General features: G+C 41.5%; 2 protein-coding genes across 6 annotated transcripts in view; both read right to left on the bottom strand.

Moving 5' to 3' along the window:
- STX3 (syntaxin 3) overlaps positions 1-9,124 on the bottom strand; it is a 48,109-nt gene extending 38,985 nt beyond the window's left edge. For 3 of the 5 annotated variants that reach the window (XR_009151856.1, XM_058154584.1, XM_058154571.1), the window contains exon 1: positions 3,178-3,631. Coding sequence is in view for 1 of the 5 variants with exons in the window: in XM_058154571.1 (XP_058010554.1) it covers positions 3,178-3,207 (30 nt within the window). In the remaining 4 variants the exon portion in view is untranslated. Of the gene's footprint in view, positions 1-3,177; positions 3,632-8,980 lie in introns of those variants that run through there. The other 2 variants (XM_058154592.1, XM_058154601.1) reach the window with 2 other exon arrangements.
- A 4,840-nt stretch (positions 9,125-13,964) lies between these two features.
- LOC131185155 (olfactory receptor 10V1-like) lies at positions 13,965-14,906 on the bottom strand. The gene has a single exon (XM_058157414.1). It carries the CDS (start codon positions 14,904-14,906, stop codon positions 13,965-13,967), a length of 942 nt encoding a protein of 313 aa, XP_058013397.1.
- Between the last annotated feature and the right edge of the window lie 2,479 nt (positions 14,907-17,385).

Genomic DNA, 17,385 nt, shown 5'->3' with positions numbered 1-17,385 from the left:
GACTAAATGCTTACAATTCTTTGGTTGCTCTGAGGAGACACAAGATTACAAACTAAACAATAAGTAGGCACAGATCCAATGTCTATTTTAAGAGCAAGCAAATATCCCTAAGAAATTAGATTACTGACCCCATATCAATATAATTCAGCAAGAATAGCAAATCTTCAAAGCAAAAGGCAGATTGAAACAGCTCAATTAAAAGTAATTAACAATTTGATTTCATAAATCTTAAAGCAGGGTTTCTCGTTCATTATAACAAGTGTACTTAGTCTTTTTAAGAAGCACTATTATGGGCTGTTTGATGCTGTGCTAGGGATCATACTATCAAAAGTGGACCAAATCAAGTCTTTTTAGTTATGGGAATAGAAATATTCCCAGCATAATTAATAATCTCCTCATTTATCACATGAATAATTACAGATGGTTACAATTTTTGGAGGAGCTTTGAAAAATGAACCCAGAGTTTTAAGGATGTAAATGTTATTTTGGGACAACACATTATATGCTTCTGTCACAGAGTTAATTGTTGCATTATCAACACTGGAGAATTCTTATTATTGCTAATTTCTATGTAGGGGAACTGTTACTGGTCTTCTTTTTTATGTCTTCCTCTAAAATCTGAATTCTAACTTCAGCTGTTTGACAGTTTTATTTAATATGTTATCAGCTGAACTGGAAAACAAGCCTGATGAAAAAGTCTACGGCAAATTTAATTTACCGTAATAAATCAAGCCCACCCAAGGAAAGCTATCAATCCAACTCAACTCAAAGACTAAGTTGACCCCACACAAAGTCTAAATTTGGAATCCTTTGGCCTCTAGATATTGCTGAACTAAAATTTTCAGCATCCTTCATAACTGGCCAGGCCGCCTGAGGGTTGCAGTCCAGCAACATAAGAAAATTCACAGGTTCTTTTTCTGTTAGCCAGCATTATTTCTCCTGTGGGTTTTTTGCCTTCCTATTTTCATCTCCTGCAGATTATCTGCAGTCACATGGTCAGAACTTAATCTCAGATCATGTGAAATGTAAAAGAAATGCATGTTGATAGCACCTACCAAGTAACCTCCCCAGCACCCTCCTTCTTATGACGCAGCCTTTTCTTTTTTGCAGGATTGGAATGTGTACACCATACCAAGCTGAAACATGGTTTGTTTCCTTGGGTTTTATCACATATGTGAATTCAACTACTGTGGCATGTAAACAATCCTTTCTTGTTAAATATAGGGGCTGAATTCAACAAATTGTAGTTTCTTTAATAAATCATGATTATACAAACTGCTGCTTTGCATGTGTAAAAAAACAGCGCAAATTCACAAAATGACCTGAACATCTCTTCTTCTATAAATTAAGCCATGCTTGTAATAATCCTAACTTACTTCCTACTTCCAGTGACTGGGACACAATGTCTGTTGTGGCACTAAGCAACTGGTTCATTTCATGAGACAAGCAGTACTCAGAAAATGGCTAATTCTGTATCCCAGCAAGTATAAAGATCACATATAACTTTATTCTGAGAAAACAACCAGCCTACCTAGGAATTTGACAGTACAAAAGGCCTTCCCAACATCCAGGCTTCTACAAAGCCTGACACACATACTGAACTAACAATATATTTTGGCAATGCAGCCAATGAGAAGCTGTCCTTCTGCCAATGACCTGAGCTGAACAACCAGCCTTATAATATCAACCCCATGCTAAGAACAAGTAGCTTACACAAGAATGATGCACTGGATGAGAATTACAAGCAAACTTGTCTTAAAACCAGATACATATTTTATTTTATTTTTTGCAAATGGCTCAAACAGTTTAAAAATGGAAACTATAAAATGGTTAGTTGCACCACGTTTTAACAAAAAGCTCGTTCCTTATGCTCCAAAGGACCTTTAAAAGAAAAGATGTTCTAAATTGTGTGACCTTCAGCAGCTGCAAGTCATTCAATAAGTCAGTGTAAGAGATAAAATAAAGTAGGAATCTAAGCTCATGATACGCCTAACCCTCTCATGACATCTCAGTACAGCTTTGTTTCCAGGCTCGTAGTTTAGCAACAAGGCTACGTTTACCAGATAAAACCCGAATGTCACAAGGAGGGAAATCAAATAGGAGGAAGCTGCGGATTCTATTTATGTTCTTCAGGCATGGAAAGAAATGGGTGGCACTCCTCTATTAACTCTCCTCAACCTTCTGAAGACTACCAAGGCATTACTTTGTCTCTCCTTCTCCAAGTACTTGAATTAAGTTTGTTATTAATGGGACTACACTGCTACAACCAGATGACTCTTCTCATTGACTCAGAAACACAGGTTGGTAACAGTAGTGGGCCCCTAGGATTTGCGTGCCCTGCAGGTTGTACCGTACACCCTGGGTGCTAAGGAGTGTTGGCATTCTTTCAGAATTGGCCTGAATGCCTAGCTTCAGCCCACTGTTTCCTCTTCCCACACCTTCTACCTGAACTTTTGCAGCAAGTTTTGCAGCACGTTTTGCAGCCTGCCAGGCTTACAGTCCCTTTGCTATTTTTAATGGAGATATCAACGAACAGACAGATATGCTCTCAGCTTGCTTTTTCCTAAGAAGTGGGGCAATACAGGTAGTCCTTGACTTACAATGGTTTGTTCAGTGACCGTTCACTGAAAAAAAAGGACTGTTTTTCACAGTTACAACCTTTCTGGTATCCCCACGATCATATGATCAAAATTCAGATGCTTGGCAACTGGTTCATATTTATGACGGTTGCTATATCCCAAGACCTTACCTTCTCACAAGCAAAGTCACCGGGGAAGCCAAACTCACTTAATAACCGGGTTACTAACTGCAGTGATTCACTTAACACCTGAGGCAAGGCAAGTTGTAAAATGGGTCAAAATTCACTTCACAAATGTCTCAGTTAACAACAAAAATCTTGGGCTCCATTGTGGTGGCAAGTCGAGGACGAGCTGCACTGTCCCTGAATTATATACTCCCCCACTCCCAAAAATGACTCTGTAAGCGCATCCAGATGGATTTGGAGGGGACCGAACGCCTCCCCCCCCCCCGTGTCAATGAATTCCCGCTGCTGGATCTGGTGTATATTTACGAAGTGAAAAGACTTCAAGGGGTTTCCATTCCAGGTTCTTCTTTCACCCGGATCTCCCTGCAGCTCCTCCGGGTGGGAGATCTAGTGGCGGGGCGGCCGATACTCACCGCTTTCAGCTGCTCCAGCCGGTCCTTCATTGTGGTCGGGTGCGGCTCCTGTCCCTCGGCCAAGCAGGGAACCCAGGAGACCTGTGCACCGGGAGGGCCCCTCCAGGAAGTGGAATCCCAGCGCGAAACCCAAAGCTGCGCTTCCTCCTCTTTCGCCTCCTTTGCTCACTCTCTAGGAGGAGCGTCCGAGTTGCACCAGGGCGGGAGGGCGAACGTAGATGCCGGCATCCCCAGCCCACCCCGCGCAATCTCAATCTGGCTCTCGCTCCCCCGGCGAGCCTGATCCTCCGGCGCTGAGCTGGCTGCAGCTGCTAATCCCCGGCGACAGACGCGGAGGGAAGGAAAAGAGGGAGGGGGGAGAGGGAGAGCGGAGGCTCCGCCCCCTTTACCTGGGCAGAAAGCTCTCTTAAAGAGACAGCGGCCGCACTTAGCGGCTCTGTCGACCAGGAGTCGGGGCTTAGCCCGGGAGAGCGTTGACGAGGCGCTTGTATGACTCCCACGACTTCCTCTTGCTCTGGGCTGGGTTGTTTTGCAGCAAGCCGACCGGCAAGTCCCTGAACTCACACCGTGACCAGGTGAGGACAGGGCTGAACATCCGCCAGGTGCGGTTTGGCTTCGTTGGCTTTTGAGGGGGGGGGGTAACCCTTGCAGGAACAAGCCAAAAAGGTGAGTATCTGGGAAGTTTTAAAAAGAGAATCGGTGCTGGGAAAGGTCATGGGACAGGCATAAAGGTCGGAAATGGGTCAAGGGAAGAGGGAAGGACACTGTTTCCTGTGAACTTTTTGAACTACCACCTATGTAGTAATTTCCAGAGCCCAAAGTAAGAAGAATTGCACCAGCTGCCTTTCATGCTGAGGTTAGTCCAGGGCCAGGCCAATGTAGAATAGAATAGAATAGAATAGAATAGAATAGAATAGAATAGAATAGAATAGAATTTTTTATTGGCCAAGTGTGATTAAACACACAAGGAATTTGTCTTGGTGCATATGCTCTCAGTGTACATATAGTCTGCAATACACATAGTCTGCAATAGAGGAAACAGCAGAACTTCATAAGAAATTTGCCAGAATTGGAGATACAGATAGTCCTCGACTTACAGTTTGTTTAGTGACTGTTCAGAGTTACAACAGCACTGAAAAAGGTGACTTATGAGTGTTTTTTCACAGTTACAACTCTTGCAGTATCCCCATGGTCACCTGATCAAAATTCAGATGCTTGACCACAGATTGGTATTTATGTATTTCCCGGGGTCATGTGATCCCCTTTTGTGATCTTATGACAAGCAAAATCGATGGGGAAGCCAGATTAATTTAACAACCGTGTTACTAACTTAATTGAAGCAGTTCACTTAACAAGTTTGGCAAGAAAGGTTGTAAAATGGGGCAAAATTCATTTAACAAATGTCTCATTAGTAGTGGAAATTGTGGTCGTAAGTCAAGGACTATCTGTAGTGTATCTGCTCTTCTGCTGAGAGATGTCATAGGAGGGCAAAGAAGCAGCTATCTAGAAAAGGAAGAGTGAATAATGCTATATATAAGCACGTACTAAAATCATCCAGCTTGCAAACTTTCCATGAAAATACGGGTGAGTAGCAAAACTGTATATGATTTAAATATACCAAAACTGTGGGCAGTTATGTACAGGAAAATGTTTTTAAAAAGAGGGAGAAAGGGACACCAGCCCATTAACCTTCCTCCCCACTCCCTCCAGGTCTCTGAAACTGAATCCTGTCCTAGAATTAGGGTAGTAGGAATTAGTAAGAAGTAGGGAGCCTGTAACCAGATAGAGAGGAATCATCATGAGATGGAATACTCAACTTGCAAGATAACTTATCTCCCTCCACCTCCAAAAAAATTATATTAAATTTGGTTTTATGAAACCTCTGAATCACGCTCAGAATTTCTGCAATCATTGGTAGAGAAATTTATTTTATATGGAAACAGAATAGCAATAGCACTTAGACTTATATACCACTTGCACAGTGCTTTACAGCCCTCTCTAAGCGATTTTACAGAGTCAGCCTATTGCCCCCAACAATCTGGGTCCTCATTTTACCCACCTCGGAAGGATGGAAGGATGAATCAACCTTGAGCCTGGTGAGATTCGATCTGCCAAACTGCTGGTGACCAGCAGAAGTAGCTTGCAGTATTGCACTCTAACCACTGCGCCACCGAATGATTTTTATTTGAAAACCTCCAGTGATGGAGCACCCAGAACTCCAGGAAGCAAGCTATCCCATTGATTAATTGTTTTCACTGTCAGGAAATTTCTCCTTACTTCTAGGTAGGATCACTCCTTGACAAACTTTCACCCGTTACTTCTTGTTCTGCCTCTGGTGCTTTGGAGAGTAAGTCAATCGCCTCTTCTCTGTGACAGTTGAGTAATGTTAAACTGATTGAATTACATAAAGCTTCTTGATAGTTTTTGCTTCCTTTTTCAGCATTACACATTTGGAATTTATCCCTTTGACTGTTCAGTTACTTCATCATAAGATATTGTCTCATTTGTAAGACATAAGCAGTTTGTGTCCCACTTAAAGCACTGTGGGTTTATAACTTTCCCTCATGAAATGAAACCCAATGTTATTTATAAATTATAAGTGACTTACTCTAGACCAGGGCTCTCCAACCTTGGCAGCTTTAAGCCTGGTGGATTTCAACTCCCAGAATTCCCCAGCCAGCTTTGCTGGCTGGGGGATTCTGGGAGTTGAAATCCGCCAGAATTAAAGCGGCCAAGGTTGGAGACCCCTAGTCTAGACAGTGGGCCTCTTCTGCTGTGGTGCCCATATTATGCAATTTTCTGTCTCCAGAGATAAGATTGGCCTCCCAATCTCTGAGGGGACAGGTGAACTCATGAGGTGGCTCTCTTATTATTAACATCCTTCCATTTATTATTTTCTTCTCCTGTTTTAGCTCTGTTTTTATAATTTCTAATTCTTTGTAATAATTATTATATAATGGTTTTAAATAATGGTCGTCATATTTATTTACTGTTTTTATTGAAATGGTGTATGCTGCCCGAAGTCACTTTCTATGAGGTGGGTGGCAATGTAAATTTGAGTAATAAATAAATGAATACATTTGAAAGTAATAATATCGAAGCCATTTTTTTGCTATTCGGTTTTTAGTAAGGACAATCAAATAAAGTTGCTTCCAACTTCACGACTTTCTTTTTTGTTAGCAGCTGCAACAATGAATGAGGACCCCAACGTCCATTCTCACCAGTGGAAAAGTTATGGGAGACCCATAAGCCGGACTTCAGTGTTCAGGGTATCAAACAGAATCCAATAAAATTCTTGATGACATGTTACGCTAAGCACCCCACTTAATTTGTAAGAGCACAGTTGCTATCATCTTACCACCAGCTTTTTAACTGTCACAGCTCTTTAATTAAAGTCCACCATTTTTTGGTTTCTACTTCAATCAAATTGGCTTCTATTTCCAGTTATCAATATATGAAAGCAGCAAATTCCAAAACTTAGCTATGCTCTATATGTATATGAAAGAGTGTTTCTTTTTGTCTGTCTCGAATCTGCCATTATTTAACCTGAAGAGGAGAATTAGAATAAGATTAATGGTTCCAGCCATCTGTGGTCTCTACTATTTGTGACTCAAGTATGGAGAGTTTTGAATTGCGGGGTGGGGGGGGGATCATTGCATTACTTTTTCTGAATTCTCAAGAACTATGGAAAATTATAATTCTAAATGTCAGAGAGACATTCAGAGGATAGAGAGATTCTCTCTGGTGCAAACTAATGGAGAAACTAATGTTCTCCCTCATCATGTGTCAAATATACACTTGCTAGAATATATTGTTGGTCTAATAAATTGCAATGCTTAGGGCAAAACGGTCTTGTTGCTTGCCACTATCTACAATGTAGTGGGATTGCAAACCCCAGTGGCCCACCCATACCCCTTGTTCTATAAAATTTCTGTTACTTGGTTTTAACAGTCATAGGAGTCCCAGTGTTAAAACCTGCTTTCTCACAACTAGTTAGACTTAATCCCATTGTGTAGTAAGATCCTCACAATTCAGGACTGTAGTCTCCAAAGGCAGGCTGGTTGGACATAAAATGTAGGCTACCTACATTTCTTACAAGCTGAAAATATTTTGGTTTAGAGCTAATACTCATTCAGGGCTTTGTTGGATAAATGATACAGAGATATGTCCATTGCTTAGAGGATAAATGCTGTGGCTCCATGCTGTGTGTATTTTAGTCATGCACGTTGCCTAATGTGATATTTATTTGTTTATTAGATTTTTAACCTGCCTTTATTATTTTTATAAATAATATAAATAATATAATATTATATATTTATAAAACTTACATATATTCTTTCATTGTCCTATTTTTTCCCCAAAAGAAATTTTCTCATTACACAATTAATCTTTCCTTGAGTAAAATCCACCAGCAACTTTAAAGGTACTGATAACTATTCGTATAAATACAGGTAGTGCTTGCAGTTCATTTAGTGACCATTCAAAGCTACAACGGCACTGAAAAAAGTGATTTATGAACCATTTTTCACACTTATGACCATTGCAGCATCCCTATGGTCACATGATTTACATTTGGATCAGTGGTGGGTTGCGACTGGTTCGCACCGGATTGGGTGAACTGGTAGCGGTGGCGGTTGGAGTCTCCGCCCGGACACTTCTGCACATGTGCAGAAGCTTCTGTGCATGCGCAGAAGTGGCCCGCATGTGCATGAGCAAAACGGTAGTGATGGGATTTGGAACCCGTCCCTGATGTGGATGCTTGACAACTGACTCAGGTTTATGACAGTTCCAGCATCCTGGAGTCATGTGATCCACTTTTGCACCGTTCTGACCAGCAAAGTCAATGGGGAAACCAGATTCACTTAACAGCTGTGTTACGAATGTAAGAACTGCAGTGATTCACTTAACAAATGTGTCAAGAAAATTCATAAAACGGGGCAAAACTCACTTAACAAACTTCTCACTTAACAACATAAATTTTGGGCTCAGTTGACCCAACAGTCATAAATATGGATCAGTTGCCATGCGTCTGAATTTTGATTGCATGACCATGAGGTTGCTGCAATGATTATAAGTGTGAAAAATGGTCATAAATCACTTGTTTCAGTACCGTTGTAACTTTGAACGGTCACTAAATAATCTGTTGTAAGTCAAGGACAACCTGTATACCCTATTTGAAAAGCATTTTCCTTAAAGAAAAGGATGTTGTCTTCTGTGTTCTCCCAGCAAATATTTTGCAATTTGTGTTCCATAGCGTCATCTTTTCTTTGCAGGAATTAGGAAAGACCTCCCTAGCCTTGAAAAATAAAAACCTTAGAGCAGGGGAGTCAAACTCAAAGCCCAGGGGCCAGATCCAGCCCATGGGGTGCTTAGATCTGGCCCGTGGGGCCATCCTGGAAACAGTGAAGGACCGACCCATGGTGCTTCTTCCAGCGAAAATGGAGTTTGGGAGGGCTGCACACAGTCCTCCTGGGCTCAGTTTTCGACCACAACAGCCTCCTGCAGCTATTTGCTAGTGAAAATGGAGCTGGGAGGGGGGCATGTGCCCCTTCCCCAAGCTCCATTTTCACTGGCAGAGGGTTGCACGAGGCAGTCACAGCTGAAAATGGACTTCGAGCTGGCCACGCTCCCTGGCCATGCCTCCCACACCCCCTGAGTTCAAACACAAACCTGATGCGGCCCTCAATGAAATCAAATTTGGCACCTCTGCCTTAGAGGATATTTAAAATCCTCCCCACTTCATCCCGCCAGCACAAACACTACATAAAGAAAAAAATCCATTGTATTAGAGAGCACTACCTACTTCCAAGAATGATCCTTGGAATCCTGAAGATCAGCATTCCATTGCTAGCTGACAAATAGACTTTGTACAGTTGAGGGGTAGAAAAGCCATTTTAGCTGCCTGCGATCCTAACCATTTCCCTGCCAATCAACACTGATAGCCCTCTGAAATGGTACAGTTGTGCTTTTCCCTTTTAGCTTTTTTAGGACTATTAAGCATAAACATGTTTTTAGCATTTGGGCGGGATCAGATTTAACATTCCAGTACATCATGCGGTAGCCTCACAAGACAGGCTCATATTGTCTCCCTCGGGCTGGGAGATGAGCAACAGTGGCTTATTCATGATTGCCTAGCACATTTGTGGTTAAATATTCCTTCCCGCTAATGTACCACACAGACTCTTTCAGGAGTAATTCAGCCTTCCAAATGCCTGCATGACACGAACAGTTTCTCCAGCTGGACTTTTTAGGAAACATGCTAAGAAAAAAATGTGGTAATTCTAGACCTATCTATATACTTGTATCCTTTATTTCTTGAGGAAACTTTAAGGTACATGGCAGAATCTCTCCACATTTTATTTTCCCCTCATTGGACTGAGGTAAAATGAGCCAAAGTCACCCAGTGAATTCCATATCAAGTGGAACTTTACTTTGGGTCTCCCTGATCTTGCCCCAAATGTCCTGAACTCTAATAGTGTGTATTCTTATCCTGCCGGTTCTTTTCTATCATTTTCCATTCTATTAGGCCATTCCTCAGCCCCGATGTAAAAAACACTCAGTTCGGGATCTAAGACAGCGCTACAACTGTAGTCTAAAAATCTGTCTATTCAAACCCTTGAGATGTCAAAAAATAGAAAATCTGACAACAGAAAGAAAGAAAACAGTTTAACCTGACAGTATATAATCAGGAACAAAAATGGAATGTTTTAGTAGGCTGCTCTCTAGGATAGAAACTTTAAGATGGTGTCCTTCCTGACTGTATTAGCAAGCAGAACTCGAGAGGAAAGATGGATGGATGGAAACAGTGGAGAAAGTGTAGAGATTTGGGGTCCAGGTCTTCTTGGGTTCCTCTTCTCACAGATCAGGCAGGATTAGGGCAACTACCTAAGTGGGTAGCTGTGCCTTTTGTGATTCAAGGCAGAGGAGCAAATGCTATCTATCCTCAAGGCAGGTGGTAGTCATTGGGTGCTTGAAGGAGAGCTCAAGAGAGTCCTTCAGCACACAAAGTGAGATCCTGCTCTAGCAAAAAGCAAACCGCCTGAGACCATTACAAAAATAAAGCTCCTCCCATTCAAGACAATAAGGCCACCTGCTCTGCCTCATGGGAAGGAAGAAAAGGCACATGAAATTTTTGATTGCAATCTGCCCAGAGTTCAGTACAAGATGGGCAGCTATACAAATGTTACACATAAATAAAATTACCCAACTATTATAACTACACCTTGTATATTACATGATCCTGGCTGGATTTCTTTTTAATGGCTTCCTTAGTACTTGCAATAAACATGTCTGTTAGAAAGCTGTGTCCTTAAATCTCTACCTGGAAGACTTCTGGTTTCCTTGGTAAGAAGCCTAACAGTCCTTCCGCTTTTGCTTAAAGATTGGCCCCTGCCTGATCCTCTTCTGAATTAGTATGCCTAAATTCAAACACTACTCCACTTATTTGATAGATGGGCTAGAAAATCCTGAAATACATGTCCAACTCTATGGCTGTAACAGTGCAAAATTATTCAAAAGATTAAATCATTGTTTCTCAAGCTTGGTGACTTTGAGATGACTTTAAGATGACCACTTAAGTTTGAGCCAGCAATGTGCTGCCGCTGCCAAAAAAGCCAGTGTAGTCTTGGGATGCATGAACAGAGGGATAACATAAAGATCACGAGAAGTGATAATGCCACTTATATACCGCATTAGTGAGGCCACACTTGAAATACTTCATACAGTTGTGATCACCATCACACAAAAAAGGCACTGAGACCTATGTGTGCAGAGAAGATGATAAGATCTGGAGGTCCAAAAAGTATAATGAATGGTTGAGGAAGCTAGAAATGTCTAGACCAGGGGTCTCCAACCTTGGTCCCTTTAAGACTTGTGGACTGCAACTCCCAGAGTCCCTCAGCCAGCAAAGCTGGCTGAGGAACTCTGGGAGTTGAAGTCCACAAGTCTTAAAGGGACCAAGGTTGGAGACCCCTGGTCTAGTCTATTGAAGAGAAGGATTGGGGAGGGGACATGATAACTGTCTTCCAATATACCTTCCATCCTTATGATTCTATGTTCTAAAAAGTGGGGATTTCAGCCCCCAGAATTCTCCATGCTGGCTGGGGAATTCTGGGAGTTGATGCCCCCACCTCTTAAAGTAGCCAAGACTGAGAAACACTGGATTAGATTGTAACTAGCTTGTTCACCTTGCTTGATAGTCAGGTTCAGCTTCTTCAGGAAGCAGTCTCTGGTAGACCCAGAGGCAGCTATGGTTAAGGGATGCTATCTTTGCTTAGGAAGAGAAAAAAAGGCAGTGCTTACTTAGTGCAAACAACTGAGAAGGAATTAAAAGCTGAGATTCAAGTGTACTAATGAAAGGAAAAGCTACTGTCACTATCTTTAATACTGATTTTTGAAGTTGAATCAACTGATAGATTGCTTTCAAAATTTCCTGGTTTAAATTTTCTCCAGCTCCATTCAGGAAGGTTTATCATTCTGTAAAAAGCAAAGGTAAATAAAGTTTTCAAACAGTGTTTAACTTTAGGAAAAGGCCAAAATACAAGCATATAGTGCAGGGGTGAAATTTGACCAGTTCAGACCGGATCGTACATACCGGTAGTGGTGATTTTAAATGGTTTGCTGAACTAGTAAAAACGCTCCCCAGGTGCTTGCCTGCCTTTACAAGCTGGCCACGGGGACTGCTGGGAAGGTCGCATGGAAGGCACACAAGCAAGAATGTTGGGGCCACCTGGCCGCGGGGAAGGGAGCTAGCAGCCTACTCCCTTCCCCGCAGCCCTGCCATGCTTGCCTGCCTTCCATGCGGCCTTCCCAGTGGTCCCCATGCCCACTTCCCTTCCGAGATCTGGTCCCCTCCAGTCTTTGACAGGAGACACGCCACTTCCAGGGCGGCCCGACCAGCAGGTGGGCAGCTGGCCCTTGGGGGAGACGCAGCCGCTGTGCTGGGGCCAAGATGGGCGGCAGTAGCAGCACCACATATGCAGCCCCAGGACATCCACCTTCCCTCCCGGAGTACTGCTGCCATCCCAGAGTTCACCTTTACCTCTGCAGCCGGCTGGCCCCTTGCGGCAGCGCAAATATCGCTTTTGCCTTTCTCTTTCTGGGCACAGTGCTTCTGCTTGTTGGGCTGCTTCCCTGAAGCTGGCAGCTTTGTGGCCAGCTGCTTTGCTTTTTCCCTCTTTTTGAGAGGCTCGTGGGAGGCTTGCGCACCGGCATCGGCACTGGCATGGGAGAGGCAGGCAATCCAGATGCCTCGCACTAGTGTTTGTTCAGTGCAGCTGCAAGCAACCCAAGAGACAGTGGGACTAAGGGGCTGGTGCAGGGGTGAAATGTAAAATTTGTTACTACCAGTTCTGTGGGAGTGGCTTTGTGGGGGGCGGGTAATGTGACTGGGTGGGTGTGGCCATTTTTTTTTTACTTTTAAAAGCATTTTTTCTACAACCTCTTCAGCCGAAGAGGCTGTAAAAAAATTGCTTTTAAAGGGATCAGGCAACTCAGCTGGGATCGCCAGAACCTTTAGAAGCATTTTTTCTATAGCCTCTTCGGCGAAGAAAAAAATGCTTTTAAAAGTAAAAAAAAAACTCTGTTGATTGCGCGGCTCAGCTGGGCATGGGGTGGGGGGCGGGCTGCAGGGATTTTTGCTACTGGTCCGAACCTGTAGTATTTCATCCCTGGGCTGGTGCCTTGGGATTGCCTCTGCCTCCCCCGTGCCTCTGCCTCCACCTTCTGCTGATGCCACCACGCAAGCCTCCCATGAGGAAAAAGAGGGTAAAAAGCAAAGTGGCTGGCTGCAGAGCTGCCAGCTTCGGGAAGTGGCCCAATAGGCAGAAGCGCTGCGCCCAGAAAGAGACGGGTGAAAGTCATTCTTTGCTGAAGCAGAGGCATTCTGAGCCTTCAGCGTATCCCGTGTTTGCAAAGCTGAAGGTTTGGAATGGAGCTTTTTTTGCGAATGGCAGGAAAATGGGGAGGGGGATTTTCCTGCCTGTCATCCATTTCTGAAGCTCAGGACAGACTGAGGGAAGGACGGTAGGCAGGAAAATTCCCTGCCCCATTTTCCTGCCATTCGCGACAAGGAGTGGTTGGGAAGAGAGGGGCCGGATGAGGCGCCCCTCAATGTGAGTGATGCCAAATTGGCCATGCCCACCCAGTCACATGACACCCCCCCCCAAGCCATGCCCATCAAGTCACGCTGACAGAATCGGTAGGGAAAAAATTTGAATTTCACCCATGATATAATGCTTAAAATTATACACTGGTACTAAATCTCATAAAAAACAACATAATACATACAGTTAAAAACATTAATTTTAGCAGCAATTGAACTTTTTAATTTTCTTTTTTACAGTTAACAAATCTACATACTGAATCTCAGTAGGCCCTATTATTTGTTTAGTTTTTAGACAGCTGCTTTACAAGCATATGTTTTCGGTCTCCAACCCATTTTAGAATTTTCTTCAGAATTTGATAACAAGACGAGAAAAGACAGTTAATATCCACTGCAAGTAGTAACATTTTGGCATCCTTATCCAACTGCCACCTGTAAATAAAATGTTGACTTCTACATATAAAACAAGCTCCACAGAAGACCCATCAGTCTGAATAAGCAACATTTCTTGCTGCTCCTTGAAGAAACTAAAATTCCATTTTGATCAATAAGTTCAGATGTTTGTGAGCAATCAGTGGAAATATTATCTGTATAAACCTTGAATAAATCTTTCAGTCCTATACACTGTGTTGTTTTGCATCGTGTTTCTACCACACGGTGGTGCTAGTTGGGATTACTACACCCTTCATTTGCACAACAGATTCTTTCTCAGGATTTTGGTCAGTGCCTCTTTTAACTCCCTGTTCCGCATGGTATAGATCAGGGGGTTTAACACAGGGGTGCCAAAGGTATAGAATATAGACACCACCTGATTTTCCTCTGCTGAGAAACTGGAGCCAGGCTGCAGGTAAATTAAGCTGCCGCAGCTGTACTGCATAATGACAACCATCAAATGAGAGGAACAAGTAGAGAAAGCCCGTTGCCGACCGGAATTGGTGCTAATTCGCAAGATGGCCATCACAATGAAAACGTAAGAGACTGTGACTAAGAGAAATGGAATAGCCAGGACAACGGCACAGATGAGGATGAATGTGGTTTCATGAGCATGAATATCCCCACAGGCTAGTTTTAAGACAGCCGGGAAGTCACAGAAAAAGTGATCGATCTCATGGTTGCCACAGAATGGGAGGCGTAATATCAAGATACTGATCTGCATGCCAAACAAGCAGCACATGGTGAAGGTCCCAGCTACAAGGGCAGTGCACACCTTCCAGCTCATAATGGTTGAATAGCGCAGAGGGTGGCAGATGGCCACATAGCGGTCATAAGCCATGACGGATAGCAAGACACAGTCACTGCTTCCCAAGAGAATAAAGAAAAACATCTGGGTGCCACACCCGGCCAAGGTGATGGAGGGTTTCTTTGTAGAGATGAGGTTGGCCAGGGTAAGGGGAGCAAGGACAAAGGAATAGACCATTTCCAGCGTGGCCAAGTTCGACAAGAAAAAATACATGGGTGTGTGGAGGGAGCGTTCATTGTACACACTGAGTAAAACAGCAGAATTCACCCAAAGACTGAGCAGGAACAAAGCTAGGAAAAAAACAAAAATCAACAAACGCACCTCTGGGATGGTTGAAAAGGGATGAAAGTAGAAATAGGTCAGTCTGGTGTCATTTTCATTTTCCATGTACATTGCACAGTATGATTTGGTGCGAGACAGAAATGAAGAAAACAAATCACAAAGATGCAGTTCTTTGTATTTTTCAACAGGGTGGATCAACTCCTAGCTGCCAATGGAGGGCAGAATCTACTCCCCTCCCCGGCGAGAAGTCAATATCATGTACAATAATTACATGGCAAAGCCATAGTGACAGTAGCTTTGGCAAATTGCTGTAAATCCAGGAACTGAACATTATTAATTTGACTGTCTTGTCTCATTTTTCTTTTTCTGTTTGTGGCAATGTTTTGTGTTTTAAATGTAACCAGGCTGCTTCTTTTCCAAATCTGTTCTACTTCTGTACCTTTTTCTTCTCACTTTACTTAAAATGCAGACTCTCTTAGAAGTGTATGTTTCTTTGAAACTGGTGGAACCTTTACTATATAAATAATGTCTGGAACAAGCTGCTCTTCTGTTCTGTAATGCATTTTCCACATACAGTACTAAATCATACCCTGTTGGATTGTAGTTTATTACCACAGTCAGTCCTGTTACTTGAACTGAAGGTTGAAAATTTGTTTCCTTCCGGCGATATAAAATAGTTACTTTTATTTTACTTCATTACTTCCTTTTTAAAATCTGCATAAAATAAAATAGAAAATTCAGCAGGTCAGACTTTCAGTAAATTACAAGGACTAAATAATTGTGACACTAAATTAACAAAACTAAAACTATACACAGTATTCAGAATCTAATACATTATGTATGATTTTTAAAATATATATATATGCATCACATTACTTCCTTTGAGATAAAGCAATATAGTGTAAAGCACAAAAACAGTAAAAAAAAATAAGCAAAAGAAATTAAGGACATGAGATAAAGGCAGCTTTTTTCTTTTGTTTTCCATTGATTCTTTTGGGGAAATAACTTGTATTCTAATAATATTTCATACAGGAGCCATTGTTTCTCTTCCTGCACTCAGTCTACTTTCATTTTATTACTTTTATTTATTTATTTCTCTTCCATGTTTATTTTTTCCCAAGACTCCTGTTTGGAACTCTGATCACTCTGAATTCATTAATAATCGTAATCTTTCACTGTAAGCAATTATGTTAATCATGTTTCTTGATTCATTCCTTTTTATAAGTTAAGTATAAATAAGCTAATAAGTGAAGCATGCGTCTGAAACATATTTTTTCTTAAGGAAATCCTTATTTTATTATCACCATTTTCATTCATGCTTGCATTCAAAATGCACAATGTCATAATCCTGCCATCAATTACTACTATCTAAAAAATAATTCTTCACCTTGGATCTCATTCATTTGGAATAATGCTCAGATTATCTCAAAACTCATCCATGGTTGTTCCATTATCACCAATCACAGAAATGTAACATGCAACTATTTCCAACCTACATATTTCTACTTTTATTTTACTTTATTTATCTTTATTTGTATTGTTATATTTTCCAACAGCAACCAGGAGATGCTAATAAATATTTATTGCCATCCTTTTCATCCCTTTCATACATAATTAATCCTGCACCTTCATTTTCCTAGTGTATTCTTCAACTACACTCTCTGTTTTCCCTGGGTACAATGTTTCTATGATTCTACAGAGGAGTTTAAAAAGGACATTTTGTTGACTTTGATTATTGTTGGGAGAAGAAGTTGGGAGAAGAAAGGAAGAGACTATATTTCAAAGAAAATAATGGGAAAATGGAGGGGATGAAGGCATCCACGTTTGCTAATATCTGGGAAACGAAAGGAGAGGTACAGGGATCAATGAGAAAGGAGCAATCCCTAAAAGAGAAGACAGGCATTGATAAACTAATTCACATATTCTCCATGGATGGAAAACATTACTGGTGGTTATAGTCTAGACTGAGCCCCAACTTGGACCCATTGCCGACACCTTGTAATCTAGACTGGAATTTCTAAGTTGGTTTAAGAAACAGCCAGGAGTAGCCAAGGAAACAAGCAGCTTAAGTTGCAGCACAGAATTGCTCTTAGAGTTAGACAGTACATTCATGTTTAATTATGAGCAGTCACTATTATTTAGCATCATAATGACAATATGTGAATTTGAAATCAAAAGGAAGAAAAGTTGAATAAAATAAAATGATATGACTGGTCCTATTCCAAATTACACTTCCAGCTACAAAAGATCCATGACTAGCTTTGAATAAACATTACTTCAGATATCCCAAACATTTTTTCTTAAAATTCATATTGTATTACTTGATTTAAATACAACAAAACCTTACTTCGTTGTTTTTATTAAATCAATCCAAAAAGTTAAGACATTGTAATTTATTAGAATAAGGAATTTTCATTCAAAACTCATGGAGCTAAAACACATTTACCTTCTTTATAGTTTTAATAAATTAGTTTTAATAAATTAATGGCATGTAATGCAATAAAGTACATAATGTATGCATTGACTACATTTTGAGATAAATCAAAGTTGTCTCTATTACATGAAGCCTAATTTGTTCTCCCAA

This window comes from Ahaetulla prasina, chromosome 1 (assembly GCF_028640845.1).
Source record: "Ahaetulla prasina isolate Xishuangbanna chromosome 1, ASM2864084v1, whole genome shotgun sequence".
In the NCBI taxonomy this organism is placed as follows: Eukaryota; Metazoa; Chordata; class Lepidosauria; order Squamata; family Colubridae; genus Ahaetulla; species Ahaetulla prasina.
The sequence above is the reverse complement of the archived record's forward strand: the minus strand, read 5'-3'. Positions and strand labels throughout refer to the sequence as shown.

Excerpts from the sequence above, each read along its gene's own strand:
- LOC131185155 (XM_058157414.1), bottom strand. The coding sequence starts at position 14,906 with ATGGAAAATGAAAATGACACCAGACTGACCTATTTCTACTTTCATCCC.